A 27,230-nucleotide genomic window follows, 5' to 3' on the forward strand; every position below is an offset into this window, starting at 1 on the left:
GTGTGTGTGTGTGTGTGTGGTAGGGGAGTGTTGTTTATGGTGAGGTGTGGGATGTGACTGTGTTCTGTTGTCCAGTTTGTGAGAAGGGTCACTGTAGATTTGGCTGGGGCTATTTTGAGCCTGTTTGTGGTGAACCATTCGTGTAGTGTGTTGAGGTAAGATTGAATGATGAGTGCAGCTGTGTTTGCACTTTGGTGCATACATGTAAGTGTTATATCGTCTGCATGGGAAGCTATGGTGTGTGGGGTGTGGGTACGTCGTGCATGTATAGGTTAAAGAGTGTAGTGGACAAAGCAGATCCTTGGGGGACGCCGTTTGTGAAGTTTCTGATGTTAGAAGACTGACCGGCAAATGTTACATGTGCACATCTGCCTGCTAAGTTGTTTGCCAGCCATCTTTTTGTGTTATTTTGCATGTTTGTGTTGAGTATTTTGTTTGTGAGTTTGTGGCGGGGGATGGCATCAAAAGCTTTGCTAATGTCTAGTGTGATTAGGAGTATTCTGTGTGGTGGCCTAGCTGAATTCATGCCATCGAAAACTCTCTGTGTAAGGTCTGTAAGAAGGGTGTTTGTGGAGTGTGGTGGCCTAAAGCCATGTTGTGGCTGGGCTAGGGGAATGTGAGGTGTGACTAGTTGTAGTACCAGTCGTTCAGTGACTTTAGAGGTGGTGCAGAGGAGTGTGATGGGGTGATGTGAGGAGGGTAACGTGGGGTCTTTGTTGGGTTTAGGGATAGTGATGATATTGCCATGCTTCCAGATGTTGGATATTATGTTGTGCGAGTAGCTGTGGTTTGATATGATGGTGAGTGCTTGTATGCCTTGTGGTCCTAAGTGTTTAAGGTGAATGTTGCTTATGTTGTCTGGTCCACAGGCAGATGAGTGCTTGAGGTTGTTAATGATGAGCCACATCTGGTTGTAAGTGAAAGGTGCATAGTCTGGCTCTGTGGGGAACTGTCTTTTACGTCGGATGATACGTCGGTCTTCGGGATGGGGGTTTAGATGGCAGACTTGTGAAAAGTGATTGATGAGAGTGTTTGCTTGTTGTTTGTTTGAGGGTATGGTGTCTGTTGTTGTGATGGCAGCGTGTGATTGTGTGATGTTGCTGTTGGAAAGTGTGATGCTGTTTAGTGTTTTGTAGAGTTTGCTGATGTTTGTTTTGTGGTCAAGTGTTTGGAGGTAATTTTTCCAGTTTGGTGTTTGCTGTTCTGATATTTTATTGTTTATTTGAGTGTTGAGTTTTTTTATTTGTTGTACGGTGTCTTGTGTATGGGGTGTTGGGGAGTGTCGCAGTGTGTCCCATTGTCTGATGAGGCCTTGAATTTCTGGTGTGAAGTTGGGGTTGTGTCTCTTTCTGTTGCCTCTAGAGATGTATCTTTTGTCTGCGTTTTGTATAATTGTATTGAAAGTGTGCACAGTAGTGTTGATGTTTGTGATAGATGTTCTGTTAGTGTTTTGAAATGTTGTTCTGTTTCAGTTACAAAAGCCTCTCAGTTGGCTCTCTTATAATTAGTGTATGTGTGTTTGTGGCCAGCTGGGGTGATTCTGGTTTTGGTAGTTATGATGATTGGGAGGTGATCAGAACCTAGGGTTTTGACCACTCTCCATGATGTAGTGGGGGCGAGGTTTGGGGAGTAGAAGGTGATGTCTGGAGATGATGGGAGGAAGAGGGCTTGGTGTGGGATGTGGGTATGTTGGTCTAGATTGTTCATGGTTGACAACTGTGTTTGCAATTTCACTAATCTTCCTTCTAAGTGTACCCACCTCAACTGAATGCTCATCTATTGTTGTGTGTTTCTTGTTAGCCTCCTTTACTAATTTTTCATTTTTCTCCTCCTGCATGTGCAACTGCTTCTTAATTTCATGTTTCACTCTGAAATGCCTTCTCTAATCTGTACACTCGTTCTACCAGCTTATTATGCGTCTCCATTTCTGCCAGTTCCTGGTAGAAATCATCATCCTGCTTTCTACCTTTATCTCTTTTCTTAACTCCTCCTAATTTGCTTTGCTAAAGGTGATGGTCATCTTGTGGTACTAAAAGAAAGATTCTACTTACAGTTTTGCATTCCTGCATGTCGCAGACCAAACAGTAAAGACTGAAGAGCTGATTTGCTTGTTGGGTGCATCTGCACTACATTGTTGTATTCTGTTATTGGAACAACACTTTTACTGAAACTTTCTCTTTTATATTAGAACACTATTTAGTTGGACCTAGTACAGAGCTTGACTTATATAAAGATATTTTTTAGGTATGGCCATTTGTAGCTGAGATTGGCCAGGTGCGGAGCGATGTGCGGCTCGTCGCCTCTCTAGCATCTTTGTGTGTGTGTGTGTGTGTGTGTGTGTGTGTGTGTGTGTGTTGTGTGTGTGTGTGTGTGTGTGTGTGTGTGTGTGTGTGTGTGTGTGTGTGTGTGTGTGTGTGTTTTCTTACATAATTGTTGTTACTCAATTGTATCTTTGCAAGAATGAGTCAAGCTCGTACTGTCCCGTGTATTAAACTATTCTTATCATCCATATCCTTAAATTTATGAATAGTTTTGGCACACACTATTTCATTTGGTAGTGCATTCCACTGATGAATTGCCCTATTTAGGAAATTGAATTTCCATACATCTTTATCACTTCTCTTTTTCTGTAGTTTTTTGCAGTGTTCTCTTGCTAATGCTTCCCTGTAGGTTATATATTAATTTGTCTGTTTTCTTTTTCCCTGAGATGCATGTATATAGCATAATCATGTCTCCTTTTTTCCTTCTCTTCTGTATTGTTGGTAGATTCTATTTTTCTAGTTTTTCTCTGTAGCTTAGATCCCTTAAGCTTGGTACCCTTCTTATAGCTGCCCTTTGTACTTTTTCAATCTTATCTATGTGTTTGTTGATATTAGGATTGTAGACTACTGATGCATACTCCAGGGTTGGTCTGATGAATGATATTATCTTTCTCAGCATGTCTTCATTTACAATGTGCTACCCAAAAGTTCCAGTAATTTGAATAGAGGGAGCCAACCGTTTGTAGTTTTGCCTTTTGTCACTAGGAAGAGTCAGCAGCACCCCTTGTGCGTCAGTGTGGCCCTGGCCGTGTCTGTGAGCGGATGTGTTGTTGAGCCACGCTTACTATTGTAATGTGGTGTGTAGGTGGTTTGGCGGTTTTGCAGTGGCGAATCTCACAGAACAGAGAACCTGCATCAAGTTCTGCTTCAAGATCGACAAGACGGCTGCAGAAACTCACCGGTTGCTTCAGCAAGCTTTTGGTGACAATGCCATGTCCCAAAGCAGAACATTTTCCTGGTACAAGCAGTTCAAGGAAGGATGAATGTCCGTCGAAGACGATGACTGTTCTGGATGACCATCAACGGCAGAAGCACTAGAAAACTTTGGAAATGTTCATCAAGCTAACCTTGCAGATAGTAGACGAATTATCCATGATGTTTGTGATATCGTTGGACTGTCGTACGGGAGCGTGCAACACATTTTGTCGGACATGTTGGGCATGAGACACATTGCTGCAAAATTTGTGCCAAGACTGCTGAGTGAGGAGCAGAGGGCACATCACATTGCAGTTTGAAGAGAGCTCAAGAATCAGGTCAGAGATGACACTACCTTCTTCTCCAAGGTTATAACTGGTGATGACTCATGGGTTTATGGTTTTGACCCGGAGACAAACCAGCAGTCATCGTAATGGAAGACTCCCAGTTCACCGAGGCCGAAAAAAGAACCTTAAGTTTGCAGCAATGTCAAGTCAATGTTGATCATTTTCTTCAATATCCAAGGGATTGTTCACAAGGAATTTGCCCCACCCGGTCAGTCTGTCAGTGGAAAGTTTTACTGTGAAGTTTAGCAGCATCTGAGGGAGAACATCCGCTGCAAACTTCCAGAACAGTGGAAGAACAAGGACTGGGCCCTGCACCATGACAACGCCCCCTCCCACACGTCAATTGTTGTCCGGCATTTCCTGGCTTCCGCTAACACGGTAGTCAGTCTCCACTCACCCTATTCACCTGACCTTGTCCTCTGTGACTTTTTATTGTTTCCCAAGTTGAAATTATGACTGAAAGGGTGTCACTTTGACTCTATTGTGGAGATCCAGACAGAGTCGCAGGAGGTACTCGAGACCATCACACCTGATGCCTTCCAGGGATGCATGGACTCGTCAGAAAAATGCTGGGACCACTGTTTACATGCCCAAGGGGACTGCAAAGGTGACAGTGAGAACTAGGAGTTAAGGTAATTTATTTTCCTATAATATTCAAATTACAGAACCTTCTGGGTAGCACCCAGTATATATGTGAATGCTGTTCTCATATTAGTAAGCAGTGTATACATATTGCGTACCTTCTCACTGGCGTGGTCAGCCGGAGATAGTGTGTTATTGATAATCACTCCTAGGTTCCTCTGCCTTTCTTGTATGTGTTAGGTTCATCTTCCTACCTTCTAATCCCAATCTGGTCTTTTCTCACTTTTACCAAACTTAATTACATGACATTTGTCCACATTAAATTCCATTTGCCATTTATTGCTCCGTTCATGAAGCTTAATTAATTCTTCTTGTATCTCTTTGCAAGAATCTGTGTTAGCAGTTTTCCAGTGTATTTTTGCATCATCAGCAAACATATGTAGATTGTTCCCATTTCCAGTGTTACTGTCTGTGTCATTTATATATACTAAAAACATAATTGATGCCATCATTGATCCCTGTGAAACTTCACTAGTCACTTCCCTTCATGATGTGTAATTTCCCCTTAATATTGTTCTTATTTCCCTTTTTGCTGAGAAAATCCTGCATCCAACTGTACAGGTTGCCTTGGATACCTCCTTGATGGTACAGTTTCCATGAAAGTCTTTGGTGCAGTACGCTGTCAAATGCTTTTTAAAATCTAATTAAATACTGTCCACCCATCCTTTTCTTTTCTGTAATGTTTCTGTAACCCTGTCATAGTAGCTTAATAGACTAGTAACACATGATTCTCCTTTTCTAAAACTGAACTCCTTTTCTGTTGTCATACTGTGTTCTAGATGATTTGCCCAAACTTTTCTTATCAGCTTTTCTAGTATTTTACAACACTGGTCAGTGATATTGGTCAGTAGTTGAGTGACTTCTGTCTATTCCCTTTCTTGAGTAGGAGAACAATGCTTGCTTTCTTCCAAATATCAGGTAATTTACTTTGACCTAAGGATTCCTTGAGTATTAACCCCTTAACCGCGGGGCGTCACTTTTGTGACGCTCGGGTGCAAGGGATCATACCGTGGGGCGTCACGTTTGTGATTCTGTGTTATTTTGAATTAGCCCGGGCTTTCAAGTGGTGGCTTGTATCATCTATCAGTACTACCAGTGTCCAGCTATACTCAGTTCTGCTAATGTCACCTGTACTCCCATCCACTGTTGACAATTTAGCCATTTTTCTCTTGTCCCTGACTCCCCTCCTCATCTCCCCTCCATTACCCTCTCCTCCCGCCTGACCAGCTGCTCTGCGCTACAAAAATGCTAGGTGGATTTTTCCACTCATTTTATCCATTGAAATGTGCCCTTTGCCCTATTCTTATACAAAATAATATATAAAAGAAAGAGAAAAGGTAATTGATACAGCCATACATCTGGAATGGGCTAATTATCACCTGGCAACACCTCATGTGCACTCGTTTGCTAATTTTCCCAGTTTATTTCCTCTTGAAATATGCCGTATGACCTGTTCTCATAATAAAAATATATATAAGAAAGGAAGGGAGAAGCCTAAGTGATATTTACATTCACCTGGAACTATCTAATTTATTATGTATTGTCTAGATTTCCCGCCAATCATTTCATAGCGTATATATTAGCAGCTGTCACCACGCTGACATTGGCAGCCCTTCACCTCCCCTTGGCCACATCATTCAGTTTACTGTCGTCTTTCAAGGTGATCGGATTCGCGCCTGTCCAATTCCGTCACTTTTTAGCCCCATGCAAAGGGCCCTGTGACCTCTACCCCTACTAAACCTTGTGTGGAAAGGGGTAAAGGGCTAAGTGACTGCTGTGGAACGTGAACTTGCTAATTTATCAACGAAAATGATGGACAGTGACTACGATCTTTCTGATGACTCTAAACCAGTGCAAGTGGAAATGTAAATAATGTGTAAACAGCAAGTGAAAGCAATGAATGTAAATATAAGTGAACAGTGGAAAATAGTTTTGTAAGTTACTGCAAGTGACAGTGCATAACATAGTGTAAATAAAATAGAAATGTAAATAATGTAAATAAAATAGAGAATGTAAATAGAAATGTAAATGAGTAGTAATATAAGAATATGAGTATATACACTAGGAGAAATGAAAGTGAAAGTTTTGCTCTAGCATGTATGAATACTGGGAAAATGAAAGTGAAAGTGAGATTCGCTTTCCACGCTATAATACAGGACGAGAAAGTGAATGCCTGGAGTGAAAATAAACTACTAGTACTGAAAGAAACTTGTAGATAAATATTGTATATATAAATAAGTGTAATAAAGTACTAGGAATGTAAAGTGTGAGTGTGTTTATATATAATAAATGAGTTCCGCCTCAGAATACCATCGGGGAACCAGCACAGGAGGAAAGCTTGTATGCGCTCGTAATTTACATTGCTTTCACAATGTTTTTTTTTTTTTTTTTTTTTTTTTTTTTTTTTTGAATATGGATTCCAAATTACTTGAAATTCATAGAATAGTGTTTGTAGTTATAATATCAGGCAGTGGTAACCATATTACGGGGTATTGGGAAGTGTATAGTCGAGACATCATTATCCAACTTCAGAAGTATCCACAAGTCCTACGGTGGACGTTGAAGGCTCAACAAACATCCCAGGGGAAAGCTGAAGGTATGTGTCATATGCTTATGTAATTTTAATATTCTTGGACTAATAACTGATTTTTGGCAAATATTTTTAAAAAGTCAGTCGGAGCGCGAATATCCTCGTGGGATGCGCAAGGAACGCAAATACAACCCCGTGGTGTAGGGGTTAAATACAATGGTCTGCTAAACTCTTCTGCACATTGATGTAGCACCCACCCTGAAATTCCTTCAGGAACGTATGCTTTTTCATTGTACTCCTCTAGTACTTTTTTTTTTTTTTTTTTTTTTTTTTTTAAATAATGAATTGAGGAAGGAAAAACAAAGGAAAAAAAATAAATCCATGTGCCTAAAGGCATCCTCCATTCATAAAATACTTATAACAATTGGATTTAAAATTGAGAGGATTAAATGTATGTGGGAAGCAACTCCCAGGAAGTGAATTTCAGAGAGTAGTAGTTCTGGGGATAAATGAATTTTGATAAGCAGAGGTTCTGCATTGTGGGGGAGAGAGAGAGTTCATGGGCGCTTCCAGCTACCCGAGTATTTTGGGAGAACATGTGAAGGGGAGGCACAATTGAATCCTGTTCGTTAGAGCACTTACGGTAAAAATATCGATAAAATAGTGCTAAAGAAGCAACATCTCTACACTCAGATAACAGAGGAAGGTCCTGCGTTATGGCAGGATTATTGATTAATCTAATGGCTTTATTTTGAATTTTGTACAACTGCCTCATTGCAACTGCTCCACATCCATGCCACAATGGTGAACAGTATTCGATCTGAGAATGCACATGACTTTTGTATATTGTGGCCATCTTCTCGTCAGTGAAGAACTCACGAACTCTGTACGTAAGTCCCAGGTTTTTATAAGCATTTTTAGCAAGGGATTTAACATAAGCTGTCCAGCTTAGGTTTGGGTTTAAAGTAACACCTAGGATATCAATTGTAGTGGATATGGGAATACTGACATCATTTAAAATTATGTGACAGTCTGAGGGATTCATTCTATTGGAGAAATTAATGTATTTAGTTTTCTGAGCATTAAATGATACCAGATTTTTTTGTGCCCATTGATTAATTTCAGAAAGGTCCTGGTTCAGAGGAATTGCTATGTTTATTTGGGAATTTAATATATCAAATTGTGTAAAGGAGGTACTAAATGTGAATGAACTATGAAGGGTCGAGTCATCAGCATAAGAGTGTATTGAGTTGTGCGTGACAGATAGGAGGTCATTTATATGAATGAGAAAGAGGGTTGGCACCAAAATTGATCCCTGAGGTACACCAGCATTTATGGAATGAAACTGAGAATAAATTCCATCTACCATGACCCGTATTTTTCTACTATGAAGGTAAGAAGAAATTTGAGGAACCAGTGATGCAAGGCCATAGTGTGACATCTTAGACAATAAGGCCTGCTGCCATACTCTGTCAAATGCTTTTGAAATATCAAGTGCTACTGTGTGTGTTTCACCATGTTGGTCTATTGTTTTGTTAATCTGATGGGTAAGAAGGCAAAGAATATCTACAGTTGAACGTTCTTGTCTAAATCCACACTCCCAATCATTGATCAATTTATTGATTTCTAGATGCTTGACTATGTGTTTGTTAATTAGTGTCTCAAAACTTTACCGAGAACGGAAGTTATTGCAATTGGTTTGTAGTTTGATGGATCAGAAATGGCCCCCTTTTTAGGAACAGGATGGATATTTGCTTCTTTCCTGATATTTGTATATTTGGTAATATGTGTGGGCCGTAGCATGGACCAAACAGGGTGGTACTCCTGAGGGGAATGGGAATGCTGGTGATAGGGAGAGCTGGAGCTCCTGTTTCACTAGCTATCTAACCATCCCCCTTTGCTGACCTTTTCAGTGTGACAGTAACATGGAGAGTAGACCAGCATACTTTCCCAAACATTTCCTCTAACTATCCTATGCGCTACACCACATGCACCTTACATTTCACACAACGTATCCCACTACGTTACAGGGGTTGGTGCCAGCAAGGGCATGCGGCCAGAAAACTTTGCCCCTGCTACCTAGTGGCGGACTTCTGGGGGGAGGCGTGACAGGGGTTCCGCCGGCATAGAACGTGGGTCCAGGGTGAGATGGAGCTCAGGCCTGTGCTAGAGGGTACAGGGCATTGCAGTTCCCAGGCTGCCACTTCCGCCCAACAGAGAGGGGTCCGAATCTGGGAGTAGCGCCCCAGGAGGCTGCCTTATCAGTGGGTGTATAATGGTCCGAATCTGGGAGTAGCGCCCCAGGAGGCTGCCCTATCAGTGGGTGTATAATGGCGGGATAGTTGCAGTGCCAAGGCGCGCTTGGAGGGTGTCCCTGCAGCTGTCCTGGCAGGGTGCCCCAAGGCCACTGCCACAGCCAGTGGTAAGCTGGTGGGCTAGGGGTCCCAGATCCATTGCCTGGACCTGGGACTTTTCGGTGAGTGGGGCCTGTGGTATGTCTGTCCCCCTTTATTAATACTGAATATGACAAAACACAAGAAAAAGTTTCAAAGCAAGCCTGAGGACAGTAAATCACCCAGGGGGATGCGGGTGGTTTCATGGAATGTGGGAAGTTTGAGGGGAAGAGCGGGGGAAGTCGTTGAGGCATTCAGTAGAAGGTGGGTGGATGTGGCGTGTTTACAGGAAGTCCGGTACAGGGGTGGATCACCCAGAAAGATTGTTGGGAAGGACTGTTGCTATAGGTTGTTTTGGCAAGGGGGGACAGACGGATATGGAGGTGTTGGTGTGATGGTTGCGGAGAAATGGATGGAATATGTTATGAGAGTAAGCGATAGGATATTGGTAGTGAAAATTCTGTTCGCTAGAAGGATAGCTGCGATTATATCGGCATATGCTCCACAGGCAGGACTGGATGAAGTGGGTGGTATGCGGGATGATGAGATAGTGGTTTTGGGAGGGGACTTAAATGGTCATGTAGGTGAAGCAGCACAAGGTTATGAAAGAGTGCGCGGAGGATGTGCGTATGGTATAAGGAATGCAGAAGGGGAAAAGATACTCGAGTTTGGGGAGGCAACAGACATGATTGTGTGCAACACATATTTTAGGAAAAGAGACAGTAGGTTAATTACGTATGAGTCTGGGGGAAATAGCAGTCAAATAGATTATTTTCTGGTTAGGAGGGCCGATAGGAGGTTAGTGAGGGATGTTAAAGTTATAGGAAGTGAGGAGTGTATGCAGCAGCACAAACTACTGATTTGTGATGTGGTGCTTAAAGAACAAGTGATGAAAAAGAGGACTTATGTACCTAGGAGGAAAATATGGGAGCTGAAAAACCAAGTAGTAAGGGATGCCTTCTATAGCGAGTTGAAGAGAGTGGTGACTGAACAGGGAGCTGTAGACAGAGGCATTAATGAACAGAACAGAGCCCTCAAGAACACTCTTTTGAGAGCTACTGATGTAACATGCGGTTGGACAAGAGGACCACCAAGACGTAAAGTAACTTGGTGGTGGGATGAGGGTGTAGAAGCTGCAGTTAAGGAGAAAAGAAGGCTTTTCCAGGAATGGAAGAAGAGTGGTAGCAAAGAGGAATATTTGGCTGCCAAGCGTAGGGCTAGAAGAGAGGTATACAGGGCAAAGTCTGAGTCACAGAGACTATTACTTGATAACCTAAATCATGGGGAAAGGAAAAATATGATATTTAGGGTGGCAGGTCAGGTGAAGAGGGATAATCGGGATGTTATAGGTGAGCAGTGTGTGAAGAATGATGGAAGGGTAGTGGTGAACAGTGAGGATATTAAAGATGCATGGAGAGAGCATTATAACCGGTTGTTGAATGAGGAGTTTGACTGGGACAGGGAAGGTTTGGAGCCAGCAGATCCAGTGTCTGGCCCTTGACCTTTGATTGATGTTGCTACTGTGAGTGAGACAATAGGCAGGATGAAGGTGGGGAAGGCAGCAGGTGTGTCTGGGTTGACTGCCGAAATGTTGAAGGCCTCACGCGATATAGGGGTGAAGTTAGTCACTGACCTGATAAATAGGATTATTTATTAATGTGTTGTCCCAGATGATTGGCTGAAGAGTGTAATTGTAAACGGGTATAAAGGGAAGGGTGATGCCTTGGAAAGAGGAAATTATAGAGGTATAAAGCTTTTAGATCAGATAATGAAGGTAATGGAGAGAGTTTTAGAAGGTATGATTAGAGAAAGAGTGAATATTGATGAGATGCAGTTTGGGTTTATGCCAGGTAGGGGGATCACTGATGCCATATTCATTGTTCGACAGCTTCAGGAAAAATATACTGGTAGGAGAAGGGATCTTTATTTCGTTTTTGTTGATTTGGAAAAGGCCTTTGACAGAGTCCCTACAGAGGTGGTGAAGTGGGCAATGAGAAAGCTTGGTTTGGAGTAGTGGCTGGTCAGGGTGGTTATGGCTATGTATGTGGGTGCTCACACCCAGGTAAGAGTGAATGGAGATCTGAGTGATGGGTTTTCCGTTAATGTTGGTGTGCATCAGGGGTCAGTTTTGAGTCCCATGTTGTTTATCATGGTACTTGAAGCCCTTTCACGTGACTTTAGAAACGGACTCCTGTGGGAGTTGTTGTATGCTGATGATTTGGTGTTGATTGCAGAGAACGAAAGGGAGGCGGAGGAAAGGTTTAGGAAGTGGAGAGATGGTATGGGTTACAAGGGCTTAAGGGTAAATGCAGATAAAACAAAAGTGATGATATCTAGTGTTGGTGGCGGTACTGTCAAAGACGAGGGAGAGTGGCCATGTGCAGTTTGCCACAAGGGCGTGGGAAGTAATTCCATATTGTGTGGTGTTTGTGATAAATGGGTGCACAAGAGATGTAGTGGTATCAGAGGTAGACTGCGAGATAATGCTGATTTTATGTGTACGGCGTGTCGGGGTGAGCAGGTGGAGATTGTCAGATGTGAAAGAATTGAACTTGCTGGTGAATCTCTTGAGTGTGTGGAAGAGTTTTGTTATTTGAGAGATATGTGTGCTGGAGGTGGGGCTGGAGCTATCTCTGTGGCTAGGGTGAGAAGTGGGTGGAAGAAGTTCAGGGAGCTCTTGCCTTTCCTGACATTGAGAGGACTCTTCCTACGTAGTAAGGGGTCTTTATAAGCAGCATTTGTTAGGAGTGTAATGCTGCATGGTAGTGAGACCTGGGCAGCGAAGGAGGAGGATATTCACCGGCTGAGACATACAGAAATGACAATGATTAGGTGGATGTGTAGTGCGTCCCTGCGTCCAAGTCTGGGGGGGCTGGGTTCGCAATGGAAGAGTTGAGAGGTAGGATGGGACTGGAGTGTATTGGTGTTGTGATGAGGAGAGGGAGATTGAGATGGTTTGGAGATGTGGAGAGGATGGGGGATGATAATTGGGTGAGGAAGGTGAGAAGTGTTAATTTTGGGGGTGGGGTTATGAGGGGTTGACCAAGAAAGACATGGGACGAGGTCATTAAGCGTGACCCCAGGGTTAAGGGACTGAACAGGGAGGCTGCAATGGATCATGCAGCATGGAGAGCCGCCATTAGGTGACCAAGGCCGACGCATGCAAGCATGCTGGAGCCTTTGAAAGCTAAAACGATGCATGTTCCACATCATCTCTTTCAAAATTGTTTTCTTTTGAAAAAATTGATTGAAAATATTCATTTTGTGCTTGACAGATGTCTTTCTTATGTATAGATGATCTTCACATCCATAGTGGACTGTATTTTATCTGTAACTTTGGTTTTGCTTCGGTTGTAGCTGTAAAATAGCTTAGGTTGATCACTGCTTTTATTTGTAATGTCTTCCTCAAACTTTTTCAGAGCCTCCCTCCTTATCTTTGTGTAATCATTTCTTGCCTGTTTATAGTTGTTGTATGCCCTCACACTGTTGTGTCTTCTATATCTATTCCATAGCAAGTCTCATTTTTCTTTTGATTTTTTCATTGTGTATTAAACCATTTCTTTATTTTCATTTCTGTTTCTTAGTGCTGAGGGATGTAATTTTGGACTCCTTTTTCATAAAAATCACAAAATATTCTATACATAACATTTAAATCTTTTAATCTAAACTCCTTTTCTCAATTTATTTCTAAGAAGTACTACTTCAGGTATTGATAGTTGCCCTTTTTGTAGTTTAGACTCTTTTTGTAACTCTCATTTTTGGTAACTATGTCATATGCAGTATAATACTGCAGTATACCGAAGTTGCAGAATAATACTGCAGTGTCGCTTTTGCCGAATGGAGGGCGATACATTATATTGACAACATCATTTTGTTGCCTTGTAAATGTAAGATCTAGTACTGATGAATCATCAATTCCCCTTTTTCTGGTGTTTTCCTTTACATGCTGTGTTAGGAAAAACTTCTCCACATGATCTAGGAGCTTTTGATTCCATCAGCTTTCATGGCTTCTTTCATCTAGAGTATTCTAATTTATATATGTATTGAAATCTCCAGTTATTATAATTTTTTCAGATTCCTCTTCCATTCTATGTAGTAATGTTCTTAAACTCTGAAATGTACTTTCTGCCAGGTCTTCATATTCGCCTCTTTCCCAAGTTTTTGTTTTGGGTGGCATGTATAAATTGGCCACAGTTAATTTCTCTTCAGATGTGTTTATCTCCAATGCAATCAGTTCTACTTGTGAGAGTATATCTATTCTTATTTCTTTTACTTGTAGATTTTTCTTTGTTAAGATTATAATTCCTCCTATCTTTCTTAAATTTGTGTCTTTTCTCCATATATTGTATACCTCGAAGTTGAGGGTATCAGTTGATATCTTAGATGTTAACTTTGTTTCAGTTAGGCAAACAATATGTGGTTCCTTTTCTTTGGTATAGTCATCTATCTAATAATTTAGACACCATTCCATTTCCATTTGGGTACATCAGCATAATCATCTTGTTTACATACTTGCCATAACTTGAGTCTACTACCTTCCTCCATTTTATTCCCTGTTGGATATGTACCACTTGCATACCTGCAGTCCAGTTACTTTGTAAAAAATGTACTCTTCCTCTTATCGTCCCTCATTTGTTTTTGCCTCTTCCCTCTTCTCCTGTAGTATTCCCAATTCCTCGAGTTAGGTACTGTATCTTTTTTTCCTCTTTTTCCAGAGTTTGCATTTTTTAGTGTTTCCTTCATAGTGTTCTCATTCTGAAAGGTTACTTTCAGGGGCCTGGACTTATTGCTTTCATTTTTCCCTAGCCTTTTGTGTTCCTCTGTGTCTTTATCACAGATTTCATCTGATACACCTCTCAGTTTGCTCATTATATTTGCCATCTCGTGTTTTTCTCGTAAAATTTTGTTTTTTACTTTGTCTTCATCTGTACCAGTGATTTTTTTTTTTTTTTTAATGCGAGGAAGAAGGAACCAAAGGCTGCGAGCCCGCAATTCTTGTTCCTTCCAAAAGAAAAACAAAATACAAGAGAGAGCCGAATTCAAGATCCGATCATTTTGAGATGCCTGAACACACTGCGTTTGAAAAATTGGAGATCCTAGGAAGCAGGAAATACAGACAGAGGGAGACAGTTCCAAAGTTGACCTGTTGCACAATTGAAGGACTGGGAGTAACTGTTAACTCTTGCATTAGAGAGTTGGACAGAAAAGGGATGAGAGTTTGCTGCTAGATGGGTGCTACGCGCCTGTCATAAAGGTGGAGGAATGCATGCAGACAGTTCAGAGGAGCAGTGACCATTAAAAGGTGATAGAAAAGAGATAAAGAAGCAAAAGTGCGACGAAGAGACAGAGGTTGAAGGGAGTCAGTAAGAGGAGAAGAGTTAATGAGACGAAAAGCCTTTGACTCCACCCTATTGAGAAGAGCTGTATGTGGGGAGCATCCCCACACATGAGAGTTGTACTCCACACAGGGGTGGATAAAACCCCTGTATAGAGTCAACAATTGTGCAGGGGTAAAGAAGGAACGGAGTCGGCTTAGCACACCTAATCTCTCGGAAGCAGATTTTACAAGAGATGTAATATGATCTTTCCAAGATAAGTCCCGAGTAAATGAAACCCCCAAGCATGTTCAAGGATGATGCAGATTAAGCTGAATATTGTTAAGCATTAGTGGGTATACCTGTGGAAGATTTTGTCGGGTTGATAGGTGTGAAAGCTGAGTCTTTGATGCATTAAAAACAACCAGATTATTTTTACCCTAGTCAGAGATACGAGCCAAGTCAGACATTAGGTGTGCCATAGCCTCATCCCTTGTTTGTTGAAGTAACTGCTGAGATGGGCGTTGCGGGAACTGAATGGAAAGGTGAAGGGTGGAGTCATCAGCGTATGAGTGGATAGAGTTAGATGTACAGCTTAGAAGGTCATTGATTAATAAAAGGAAGAGAGTTGGTGATAGGACAGAGCCCTGAGGAACACTACTGTTGATAGATCTAGGAGAAGAACGATGGCCATCTACAACAGCGGCTATAGAACAACCAGAAAGGAAGCTAGAGATGAAGGCACAGATAGAAGGATAGAAACCGTAAGATGGCATTTTGGAAATTAAAGATTTATGCCAGACTCGATCGAAAGGCTTAGAGATTTCAAGTGCAGTGGGAAAGCTTTTGCCAAAGTCCTGAAAGGAGGATGACCAGGAGTCTGAAAGGAAGGTGAGAAGATCGCCAGTAGAGCGTCCCTGACGGAAACCTTACTGACGATCAGAAAGAAGGTTGTGACAGGAAAGATGCTTTAAAATTTTTCTATTAAGAATTGACTTAAAAACTTTTGAAATACAGGATGTTAAAGCAATTGGAATATATTTAGAAGGTTGGGAATGGTCACCCTTCTTTTGGACTTGCTGAATGAGAGCAAACTTTCAGCAAGAAGGAAAGGTACAAGTTGATAGACAAAGGCGAAAGAGCTTGCCTTGGCAGGGTGTCAACACACAAGCACAGTTCTTGAGAACAACAGGAACGACTCCATCAGGCCCATATGCCTTGTTAGTATTGAGGGCAGTGATGGCAAAAAATACATCAGCTGAAGAAATTTTAATGTCAGCCATGAGGAAGTCAGAGGGGGGAAGTGATGGAGGAACAGCACCGGAATCGTCTAAGGTGTAATTGGAGGAGAAAGTCTGAATGAAGAGATCTGCTTTATCAGTAGAAGAAATAGCTACAGAACCATCAGAGTAGAAAAGAGGAGGGAAGGATGATGAGGTAAAGTTGTTAGAAAGGTTTTTGGCAAGGTGCCAGAAGGAGCGGGGAGAATTCGAGTTGGAGAGTTGAGAGCATTTAGTGCGGATGAAATTATTTTTAGCGGAACGAAGAACAGACTTGGCACGATTCTGGGCAGAAACGTATAAAAGATGTGAATCAGGGGTGGGTTGGCCTTTTATAGGCCCTCTCCTTTTTGCGGACAGCATTAGAACAAGTGTGATTAAACCAAGGCTTTCTTGCATTAGTCAGAGGATTTGAGAAAGGAACATATGCTTTCATCAATTTTCATTCATTCATTGCCAGACGCCATGTAACCCAAACAGGGTGGCCAAGGGCTTAGAGTTAATTGTTTTACAGGGAGGGGCACTAATCCTCCACCTCATGCACGAGAGAATTACCTCCGTAATGTGTAAGGCACACTCAGATGGCTCCCAGCCGTGGAAGCAATAGTCATTCCAGGGAAAATCAAGAAGTACTGTTGATATCTGCTATATCTTAGACCAATTTTAGGTTGTTTTCGATTATTTTTTTCACTTCCTTTCTAATGCTTTTTTCCTCAACTCTTGTTTCTAAGTCTTTCCTTACTTTGATCATTTCAGCATATGTAGTTTGCACATCATCTTTGTAATTTTGCATCACTTCATTCACCTGGGTTATCTTCTCTTTAGTATCAGTGCTTTGGTCTGTCAGACTGCTTTCTTGCCTGATTGTATCATTTCTGAATTCCTCCTTAATACTCTCATGGTTTACAACTGTACTTGCCATTTCACTAATCTTCTTTCTAAGTGAACCTACATCAACTAGTAGCTTATCTGCTGTTGTCTTTTTTGCTTAATTCCTTTACGGATTTTTCATTTTTGTCCTTCTGCATGCAGAATTGTTTTTTAATTTCATCCATTTCACTCTGAAAAGCCTTCTCTGGGTTGTTCACCCTTTCTACTAGTTTGTTATAATTATGTTTCCATTTCAACCAGTTCCTGGTAGAAATCATCATCCTGTTTTGTACCTTTATTCCTTTTTTTTTTTTTTTACCTCCTTCCATATTCACTTTACTAATGGTGGTGCTTATCTTGTGGTATTACTGAGAATGATTCTGCTTACAAGTGTCTCTCTCCTTGCTCTCGCCTGGTGATGGACGACACAGCTGATTGGTCTGCGCATTCCTGCACTAGTTGGCTCTATTCTGTTGTTTGGAAAACACCATTGCTTATACTTGCTCTGCTATATTAGAACACCATTTAGTTTAACCTCGTACAGAACTTGACTCATAAAAAGATACTATTTAGGTTTGGCCAGCTGTGGCCAAGGGTGGCCAGCACAGAGTGAGGAGACAGACTTTTTGACTCTAACGCTGCTTGTGTGTGTGTGTGTGTGTGTGTGTGTGTGTGTGTGTACCTAGTTTACCTAGTTATACAGAATAAGACAGTCTTGTTTTATCCAAAAACTGATATTTTAAGTACTCACTCAGCACTACCCTACCTGGCTTGTCATTAACCTGTGGATTGCTAGCCACAGCTCAGGCTGGAAAGCGTCACGTTGTGAGCCACAGCTCAGGCTGTTCTAACCTTCCAGTGGCTGTGCATCACCGCTAACTATCCCACTCATACACAGATTTATATGTGGTGTTACGCAAAGATGGAGATTTTTTTTTTTTTTTTCCTCACCACATGATGCCCTGGATGGTTATCTATATTTATATTTATAAAAAAAAAAAAAAAGTGAAGGAGGAAGATATTCGCCGGCTCAGACGTACAGAAATGACAATGATTAGGTGGATGTGCAGTGCGTCCCTGCGTCCAATGCCTGGAGGGGCTGGGTTTACGATGGAAGAGTTGAGAGGTAGGATGGGACTGGAGTGTATTGGTGTTGTGATGAGGAGAGGTAGATTGAGGTGGTTTGGACATGTGGAGAGGATGGGGGATGATAATTGGGTGAGGAAGGTGAGAAGTGTTAATATTGGGGGTGGGGTTATGAGGGGTAGACCGATAAAGACATGGGACGAGGTCATTAAGTGTGACCTTAGGGTTAAGGGACTGAACAGGGAGTCTGCAATGGATCGTGCAGCGTGGAGAGCCGCCATTAGGTGACCAAGGCCAACACATGCAAGCATGTTGGAGCCTTTAAAAACGAAACAAAACAAAAAAAAGCTTTTTTTAATTTTTCACTACACCCCTACTCAAACTTGTGCATGGCACTACACAAAGATGGAGAGTTTTTTTTTTTTTTTTTTTTTTTTTTCCCAACCAGATGATGCTGTAGATGTTGAAGTTTATAATAAGCAAAAACTATTTTTTTTTCTATTATTATTATTACTTGTATTATTATTATTATTATTATTATTATTATTATTATTATTATTATTATTTATTATTATTATTATTATTATTTATTATTTATTATTATTATTATTATTATTATTATTATTTATTATTATTATTATTATTATTTATTCACCACAGAGATTTAGGTAATACCATGAATCCCCTTGTGACAACTTAGACACACATCTTCCAAGTTCTCAAAATCCTACAACTATCTTGCAGTCTTTTTCACATGTTTTTTTTTACTTTTTATCATAATATAGATATTCATTGCACACATCATGTACCTATTATTTTGGGCACTAAAAAGTAAATAAAATAACCTCACTTAGTCATATGGAAAGATTCATGGCATATACTGTATCACTCATTACATCTTTGTGATTCAGTGTGTGGATATTTACGGTGTCCTGGTGTTATTTTTCCGGTTCTAGATGTCATGTTATAGTGATCATGTATTACATCACTGTGAACTTAATGTGTCATGAGATTTTCCACTGGATATCATTTATTATTACTGTGATTATCATTATTTTTAAATCAGCTGCAAAGTGCTGTATAATATTTTATGTAGATAATTTCCATCGTACCAGAAACCAATTAATTTGATACTGTATTTCCCTTGCAGTTGTACATGTACCAGTTGTTCCGGAGCCTGGCGTACATTCACTCACTTGGGGTTTGTCACCGAGATATCAAGCCTCAAAACTTACTCCTGGATCCTGAAACTGGAGTCCTCAAACTCTGTGATTTTGGGAGTGCTAAACACTTGGTTCGAGGAGAACCTAATGTTTCATACATTTGCTCTCGTTACTACCGTGCCCCAGAGCTCATATTTGGTGCCACCGATTACACTACCAACATTGGTAAGTCTTATAGCAAGAGTGATTTCAAGGTTTGTGTAAAAAATGACACGGGTAAGAATGAATGAGGTGTAACCTAGCCTTACACCTGACCATGAGCCCAGTTTAGCAACTTTCTGTTAATTTTGATTTTACTGACTTTAAACATGCAGATCTTAGCAGAGATGTGATCGGAAGACGTTGAATTATTTATCCTTTTATCTTTCCCAGATATAATAAAATAATCTAACAGCATCAAGAATAAAACAAATTCTACAATGTAAATAGTGGCTGATGGCTGTAGGAAACATTACTGCATGGCCTCAGTTTAATTTGAAATTCTTGTTTTCTTTTGTACAACTAGTAAACTTTACACTTGTCCCTTTAAACTTGGCCCTTTGAGTAAAAACTTTATTCTGTTTTTTTTTAGAGTTGGTAAGCTTTTGCAGAGTAGTGCACAATTGAATCTCTGTAAAGACTGGGTATTTCCTTTCGTTGAATAAAATTGTCTGGTGGCTACTGTATGATACTGGTATGTATGCCATAGCCTTGATCCCCCTGGCAGTTAGGTTCTTCCCTCAGCTGAATGAAAGCACTTGATGGTAGTTGGACTAATATCCAAGAATACAATGTCCCACATGCCATTGAAGGATTAAGTATCATATAGTAAGTTACAAGGTGTACCCGAAAGTTCCTGAATTTTGAAAGCAAGGCTGACACTGCTTGTCATAAGGTGTGTGGATGCTAGATAGCAGTGCATGCACCCTTTGTTCGTTAGTGTGTCAAGTGGCAATGTGTAGGGTGAATGTGTTCGCTGCGTGTGTGTGTTTTTCTTAGCAATGTGTGTGTGTTAGTTTGCAATGTTTTGTGATTTCAAAAATGGAGGATGTAAAAGAACAACGTGTGTGCATAAAGTTGCATGTGAATCACGGGAAGAATGTGGCAGAAACTCGCAAAATGTTAAAATCCAAGCATCTGGTGACAGTGCTTTGGGGGTTACACAAACCTATGACTGGTTCAAGTTTTTTAAATACAGACGAATGTCAACAGATGACGATGCACGTTCTGGTCGCCGTTCCACTATTTCAGCTCCTGACAATGTGGCCAAAGCCCGTGCAGCCATCCTCAAAGATCACAGGAGGATAGTCCACGATGTTTGTGGCATTATTAGCCTGTTGTATGGAATTTACCAGTGCATTTTGTCTTATGACCTTGACGTGGGATGAATCGCCACCAAGTTTGTCCCGAGGCTCCTGACTGATGAGCAAAAGCAGCATTGTTTGGAGGTCTACACAGAGCTCAAAGGAATGCCCAGAAATGACCCTAACTCCCTCTCAGGTGTCATTACTGGTGATGAAAGCTGGGTTTATGGGTACGACCTGGAAACTAAACAACAATCATCGAGTGGAAGAGTCTACCATTGTCCCAACCAAAGAAGGCATGTCAGGTTAAGAGCAATGTGAAGTCAATGCTCATCACTTTGTTCGACATGGAGGGCATTGTTCAAGAGGAATTCATTCCTCAGGGACAGATCATCAATGCAAAGTTCTACTGTGATGTTTTGAGAAGGCTCCAGGAGGGCATGAGGAGAAAACGTCCAGACAAGTGGCACACAAACAAATGGTTTGCCTTACCATGACAATGCACCCATGCACACAGCCCTTGTTGTTCAGCAACTTTTGACATAAAAAAACATGCCGGTTGTCCTCCACCTCCCCCGTATTCACCAGATTTGTCCCCCTGTGATTTTTTTTCTCTTTGAAAAGTAAAATCCAGCTGAAAGGACTAAGATTTGACACCACTGAGGAGATCAGGAGGAATTGCAGAAAGTCCTGAACAAACCATTGTTCAAGGACTTTTGAAACGCATTCAGATCGTGGGAGAAGTGCCGGGATCAATGTCTTTATGCCCAAGGAGGCTACTTTGAAGGGGACAGTGGTGATGGTTGTGACGTAAGTTTTTTCCTTGTTTTGCCATATTTCAAGAACTTCTGGATATCACCTCGTACATAGTCGTAGCCACTCTTACCAGCCATCCGTAATCTCAAGCTTTTTCACTGCGCACTTTGCTACCTCCCAAGGGACTGTCAGAGGCCTTCTCCAAATTATCAAAAACAAACAACAACTCCCTTTTCTTTCTTACATATTTTGCCTGAAGCTGTCAGACAGTGAATGTAGCATCATTGATCCTCCTGTCTGGCTTAAACTCAAACTACATCTTATCAGTACAGTGAGTCCTCAATATACGAAAAGGATAGGGACCAAAAAAAACTTTTGTAATGTTAAGTTTCGTATATCGGAACGATTTTCCCCATTGAAGTACAGTATACATAGAAAGGCGGGGATGCGTTCCAGGACCCCATTGAACCCCCCACCTAAACTTTACCCCTCCTATTTTGAAGTATGCAGTACACATATACAGTACTATACTATTGTACAGACATTAAAAAATAAAACATACAACTAATTACCGTAGTATTAGCCGGTGCAAGGCCTAAAGCTTGCCCAATTTCTGAGACTCCCTGCCCCACCTTGTGGCCTCTTATTATTTCCAATTTCCTCTCAAGAGTGAGAGTATGATGCTGTTTCTTCCTTGCAACTGGTCCCCGGATGCTGGAGATGATGCAGGGCGCTTGGGAGGCATGGTGAAAATACGGAAAGGTGAAGAACAGCGTAACATACAGCGACGCTGAGAGGAGAGGACGGATGTGACTCGATTGAGAAGCACGCAAAAATATATTTACCAGAGAGGGGTTAGTTCGTTTTCTCGCCGCAAACGAGCGCAGCGCTGTGCAGTGCACCCATTTTGAATTTTTCGTATTTCCTCTCGTATTGCTTTTCGTACCATCAAGACAGAGGCTTTTCTTATTGTGGAATTTGCCCTACATTGATCGCTTTCGTACCATCGAAAATTCGTACATCAAGTTTTCGTATACCGAGGACTCACTGTATTCACTCTTTCCCTTATCATACCTTCTAGGACACTCACCTGTACATTCATTATCTGGTCCAAATGTTTTGTGCCTCAGTGATTTCCTCTTTCTGGGGCATCACCTTTCCTCTTGTACACGTTTACTGTCACACTCTTCATTGTGGAAAACAATTCCCCCCACGAATGGGTGAAATCCGTGAATAATCTGTACCTTCCGCAGAAATCGCTGTTTTCGCTATTTTAACTATTCCTGTTACCTACAGGCCCATTGTGAGACCTGTAAATGCATTTAATGCCACATCAGTACTATCTGTAAAGACAGTACTGAATAATACACAAGCCGTACTAGGTACAATGCACAGTACTCACCCATGTGATGATGACAATGAAAGCTTGCCATGCTGTATATTATGGACCCTGTACAGTGTAACTGCACAGTTTAACTGTATAGGATAGTATTTCCCACAGAAAACATATAAAAAAATAACTAGTGAACCACTAGGAACAACTGATGCTGTGGGAAAAGGAGGAAATATCTTCCTGCGAATTGTTGAAGTAATTTCCCAGAAAAATCCGTGAGTATGCGAACCCACTAATAGCAGGGGTTGACTGTATTGGTTAATTGTTCCCTTCTGATGCAAGCACCTACCTATATTAATTGGCTTGTGCTTTCCGATTTACAGCAATAATGGATTCCACTTTGTGTGGTGCCCATATGTTCCAAAATTTTGCATTGTACCATTAGCTATAGCAAAAATGAGCAAGGTTAGTTAAAAAAAAACCTGTGCGGCAACATTTATGCTGCCATGTTTCAGGTCACTTCTGCCTTGAAGAAGATGCATGCAACTGAGGCAGACACAGTGTTGATTTATACACTATCCTGCATGAAAAATCAATTTTGCAGGTTGACAAGGGCATTGGTAGTCAGTTATCTGTATATCTGACCATGCCAGTAGCTTTTTGGGCTATCTTTCTCCAGCGGAGCTGTACTAGTGACTTTGGTTTGGTTATGCCATATGTGAGTTTTCATTAGCCTGCCAATGGCTGGCTTCGGTTGTACAGCGTGTGCATATGCAGTGGACCCTGCCAGTCACTTTTTTTGTTGTTGTTGTGTGTGGTGCCATGCTAGTGCCTTTTACTAGGAGTGGCACAGTGGAATTATAATTTAAGATAGAGAGAAGTAATGATTATACAGTGACATGAGTATGTAATTTCTCTCATTATTATTTAATTACCCCCTGAGGGTAGGGGGGTTTTCAAGAATACTCCCCCAGTATCCCAGCTTGTCGTACGAGGCAACTAAAAGGGTTGGCTGAGGGTTAGTGCCCCTCCCTGGAAAACAGTTAACTAAAATGACGAGCAACTAGCCCCGGACAAGGACTGACCAAAAGATGACGACCAAGGAACGGACAGTGGACATGGTACGGATTGCGACATGGAATGTAAGGGGTGCGAATGATGAGGTGAAAGAGAGTGAGATTGTCCAGGTGCTTGAGGGTGCGAAAGTGGATGTATATGGAGTAACTGAAACTAAATGGCGAGGAGAGAGTGTGAGAGAATGGGAGTATGGATGGGGTATATGTGCAGGAGTAGGTAAGAATGAGAGGGCAAAAGGAGGAGTGTGTATTGTTGTGAGTAAAAGATGGAAGAGGAACATAAGAGAGTATGGATCAGTTGGGTCAAGGATTGTGTGGATAAGATTGAAAGTTGATAATGCAAATGTGGGCGATTGTGTGCGTGTATGCGCCATCGCAAGATCGTTCAAGCAGAGTGAGAGAAGAGTTCTGGACATATGTGGAAGTGTGCATGGAAAAGTTTGGAATGAATGAGAGAGTGTTTTTGATTGGTGATATGAATGATAAAGTAGTGAATGCGATGGTGGATGGAATAGTTGGTGAGTGGGGTGTGCCTGTTGAGATAGATGAGAATAGCAGTGCATTAGTGGACATTTGTGCCAGGAGGGGGTTGGTGATAGCCAATACCTTCTTCGGGCACAAAATAATCCACAGGTATACATGGCGAGTGATGAGAAGGGTGGGTGGTGAACTGAATGAAAGGAAGGCAATGATTGATTATGTGCGTGTGGATGAAAGGATGCGAAGATATGTAATGGATGCAAGAGCTTATAGAGGCTGGGGGAGTGGACATTTTGACCACTACTTGGTGGTGGCCAGAATGAAGTTCCAAGTAAGATGGAGAAATAGAAGAAAGGAAGGATGGTGGGAAGGAGTAGTTGCAAGGAGAGTGGAAAGGTTACATGAGGATGAGAAAGAAGCAGAATATAGGAGAGAAGTGGAGGTACGATTGGGGAAATATGAATTGGATGAAAGGATGCGAAGATGTGTAATGGATGCAAGAGCTTATAGAGGTTGAGGGAGTGGACTTTTTGACCACTACTTGGTGGTGGCCAGAATCAAGTTCCAAGTAAGATGGAGAAATAGAAGAAGGGAAGGACGGTGGGAAGGAGTAGTTGCAAGGAGAGTGGAAAGGTTACAAGAGGATGAGAAAGAGGCAGAATATAGGAGAGAAGTGGAGGAACAATTGGGGAAATATGAATTGGAGCAGCTGGGGGACGCGGAAGGTGTGTGCAGGATATTCACAGAAGAGATATGTGCAGCATGTGATGTGGTGTGTGGGAGGAAGAGAAGACGGAGGGGGGTGCAAGGAACAGCATGGTGAAATGAAGAGGTGAGACAGGCTGTAGCACAAAAGAAGAAAGCATACAATGAATGGATGAGAAATAGGGGCGTGGAAGAAGTTGAGTGGCGGAAGAGAGAGTTATATGTAGAAAGGAAGAGAGAGGTGAAAAGATTAGTAAGAGAGAGTAAGAAGAGAGTGGATGAGGAATTTGGAAGGAATTTGAGTGTAAAGTGGAAGGACTGTAAGAAAATATTCTGGAAAGAGGTGAAGAGAGTAAGACAGTGTGGCAGTGAAGTTAGCAGGGGAGTGAAAGATAAAAATGGTAGATTACTAGTGGAGAAGGGAGAAAAAGTGAGCAGATGGAGAGTACACTTTAAGGAATTGTTGAACATAGAGGATGGAAGTAATGCGAGTATAAGTGGCTGGGGAATGGCTGGGAGAAGGAGGGAGGTGAGAAGACAGGAAGAAATCAGTAGGATAGAAGTTGTGGAAGCAGTGAAGAATGCAAATTGGGGAAAGCCCCAGGAATTGATGGAGTGTGAGGTGTAATGCTGAAGCATGGGGGAGAGATAGTAGCAGAATGGATGTGGAAGATGTGCAGATTGGCCTGGGAGGAAGGATTGGAAGACAGGTATAATTATTCCCTTGTACAAAGGAAAAGGGGAAAAAGAAGTGTGTGGTAATCATAGGGGCATTTGTCTTCTTAGTGTATTAGGAAAAGTGTATTGTAGGATACTTATTGACAGAGTTAGGGAAATAACAGAGGAATTAGTTGGAGAAGAACAGAGAGGCTTTCGGAAGGGAAGAGGTTGTGTAGATCAGATATACATTCTTGGATCGTTAGTGGAGAAGTTTCTAGAGAAGGGAAAGAAGTTGTATGCGGCTTTCTTGGGTATGGAGAAAGCATATGACAGGGTGGAGAGACAAGGATTGTGGAAAGTATTAAGAATATATGAAGTAGATGGGAAGTTGTTGAATGCTGTGAAGAGTCTGTATGATGGTGCTAAGGCTGTAGTGCGTGTGGATGGTGAACTGAGTGAATTTTTCTCTTTGAAGGTTGGTTTGAAACAGGGATGTGTCATGTCTCCATGGTTGTTCAATCTGTACATGGATGGAGTAATAAAAGAGGTACAAGGTAGGGTAGTGGATGTTGGAGACGCCCTGGTGAGAGAGGATAGTGTTTGGAAAGTCCCTGTACTGTTGTTTGCAGATGATACTATGTTGTTGAGTGAAGACAAAGGGAAGCTGCAAGGCTTGGTGGATGAGTTTGGGAGAGTGTGTAAGAAATGGACTCTAAAGGTGAATGTAGGAAAGAGTAAAGTGATGGTTTTTGAGAGAGGTGAAGTCAGTGAATGTACAGTGAAGCTGGATGGTGAGGAAATGGAAAATGTGAGTACGTTTAAGTACTTGGGTAGTGTGATGAGTAAGGATGGAAGTTTGGAGGGTGAAGTGCTTGATAGGATACAACAAGGAAGAAAGGTTGCTGGTTCCTTGAAAGCAGTGATAAGAAACATGGAAGTGAGCATGGAAATGAAAAAGTTACTACATGACAGTATTGTGACACCAACTCTTAACATATGCAAGTGAAGCTTGGACATTGTTGGAGGGACACAAATCAAGAGTGGGAGCAGTGGAAATGAGTTATTTGAGAGGAGCCTGTGGTGTCACATGGAGAGACAGGCTGACAAATGAGGATATAAAGGAGCATTGTGGTGTGGATGTTGATGTGATATAGTCCGGGAGCCCAGACCAATTTATTCAAGTGACCAGAGGAATAAGGTTTGTTGGCCTCATTACATTGGAACAGTCCTAAAAATCACAAATGATAGTTGCTGCCACATAATATTGTGTACGTACAGCCTGTAGGGTACCTTTAATTAAGGTGTAAAAAAACATTTATTCAAATGGGTAAGAGGAATGGACATTTTTATATGGTAATCACTTTTTGGAAGTTGAGGGACTTAGTAATCACACTGACAGCAACTTGTGCATGTACCTGACCCCAGACAGCAACATTTTTGGGGGGTCAAATTTTGCATTATTCAAACATGGAGAGGAGTGGACGTACCTTGTTGCATTTTAACTGTCAGGTACTGAGTTACACAAATATATCAATGACAGCAATTTTTTATTGTACCAGGAACCAGACAGCAGGTGCAAAATTGCTTATTCTTGACTAAACTGGTTTTCTTTACAAAATGAGAGGAATAGTTAAGACCAACTTTCTAGATCTATACAAACATGACGGAATATGAGAATGGCAACAACAGCATTTTTTTTTTTTTTTTTTTTTTTTTTTTTTTTTTTACCCATTCCCGATCAGCATTTTTTTGAGGGTCAAAATTATGTGACTTATTCAAACATTAAGAAGAATAGATGAAACTCGTTCCTTTATAACTGTTAGGTACTAAGTAACAAGAATATATCAATGACAGCAATCTTTCCTTGTACTCGGGCCCAGACAACAGCCTCAAAATAATATGCTCTGACCCAGCATTAGCTTAGTCAAACACTGACACAAATATGAAGCTTAAAAAATTGTCTGTTAGGTAGCAAAGTACAAAAATAGTAGTCTTTCCTTATACCGGGACCGAGA

General features: G+C 41.4%; 1 protein-coding gene across 4 annotated transcripts in view; it reads left to right on the plus strand.

Moving 5' to 3' along the window:
- Nucleotides 1-27,230, plus strand: part of LOC145399062 (protein kinase shaggy-like) — a 414,583-nt gene that overhangs the window by 238,879 nt on the left and 148,474 nt on the right. For all 4 annotated transcript variants that reach the window (XR_013897221.1, XM_080271804.1, XM_080271805.1 and 1 more), the window contains exon 5: nucleotides 18,850-19,087. Coding sequence is in view for 3 of the 4 variants with exons in the window: in XM_080271804.1 (XP_080127930.1) it covers nucleotides 18,850-19,087 (238 nt within the window). In the remaining variant the exon portion in view is untranslated. The remainder of the gene's footprint in view (nucleotides 1-18,849; nucleotides 19,088-27,230) is intronic.

The sequence above is a fragment of the Coenobita brevimanus genome, chromosome 47 (assembly GCF_032717465.1).
Source record: "Coenobita brevimanus isolate Jiangsu-jjx chromosome 47, ASM3271746v2, whole genome shotgun sequence".
NCBI lineage: Eukaryota > Metazoa > Arthropoda > Malacostraca > Decapoda > Coenobitidae > Coenobita > Coenobita brevimanus.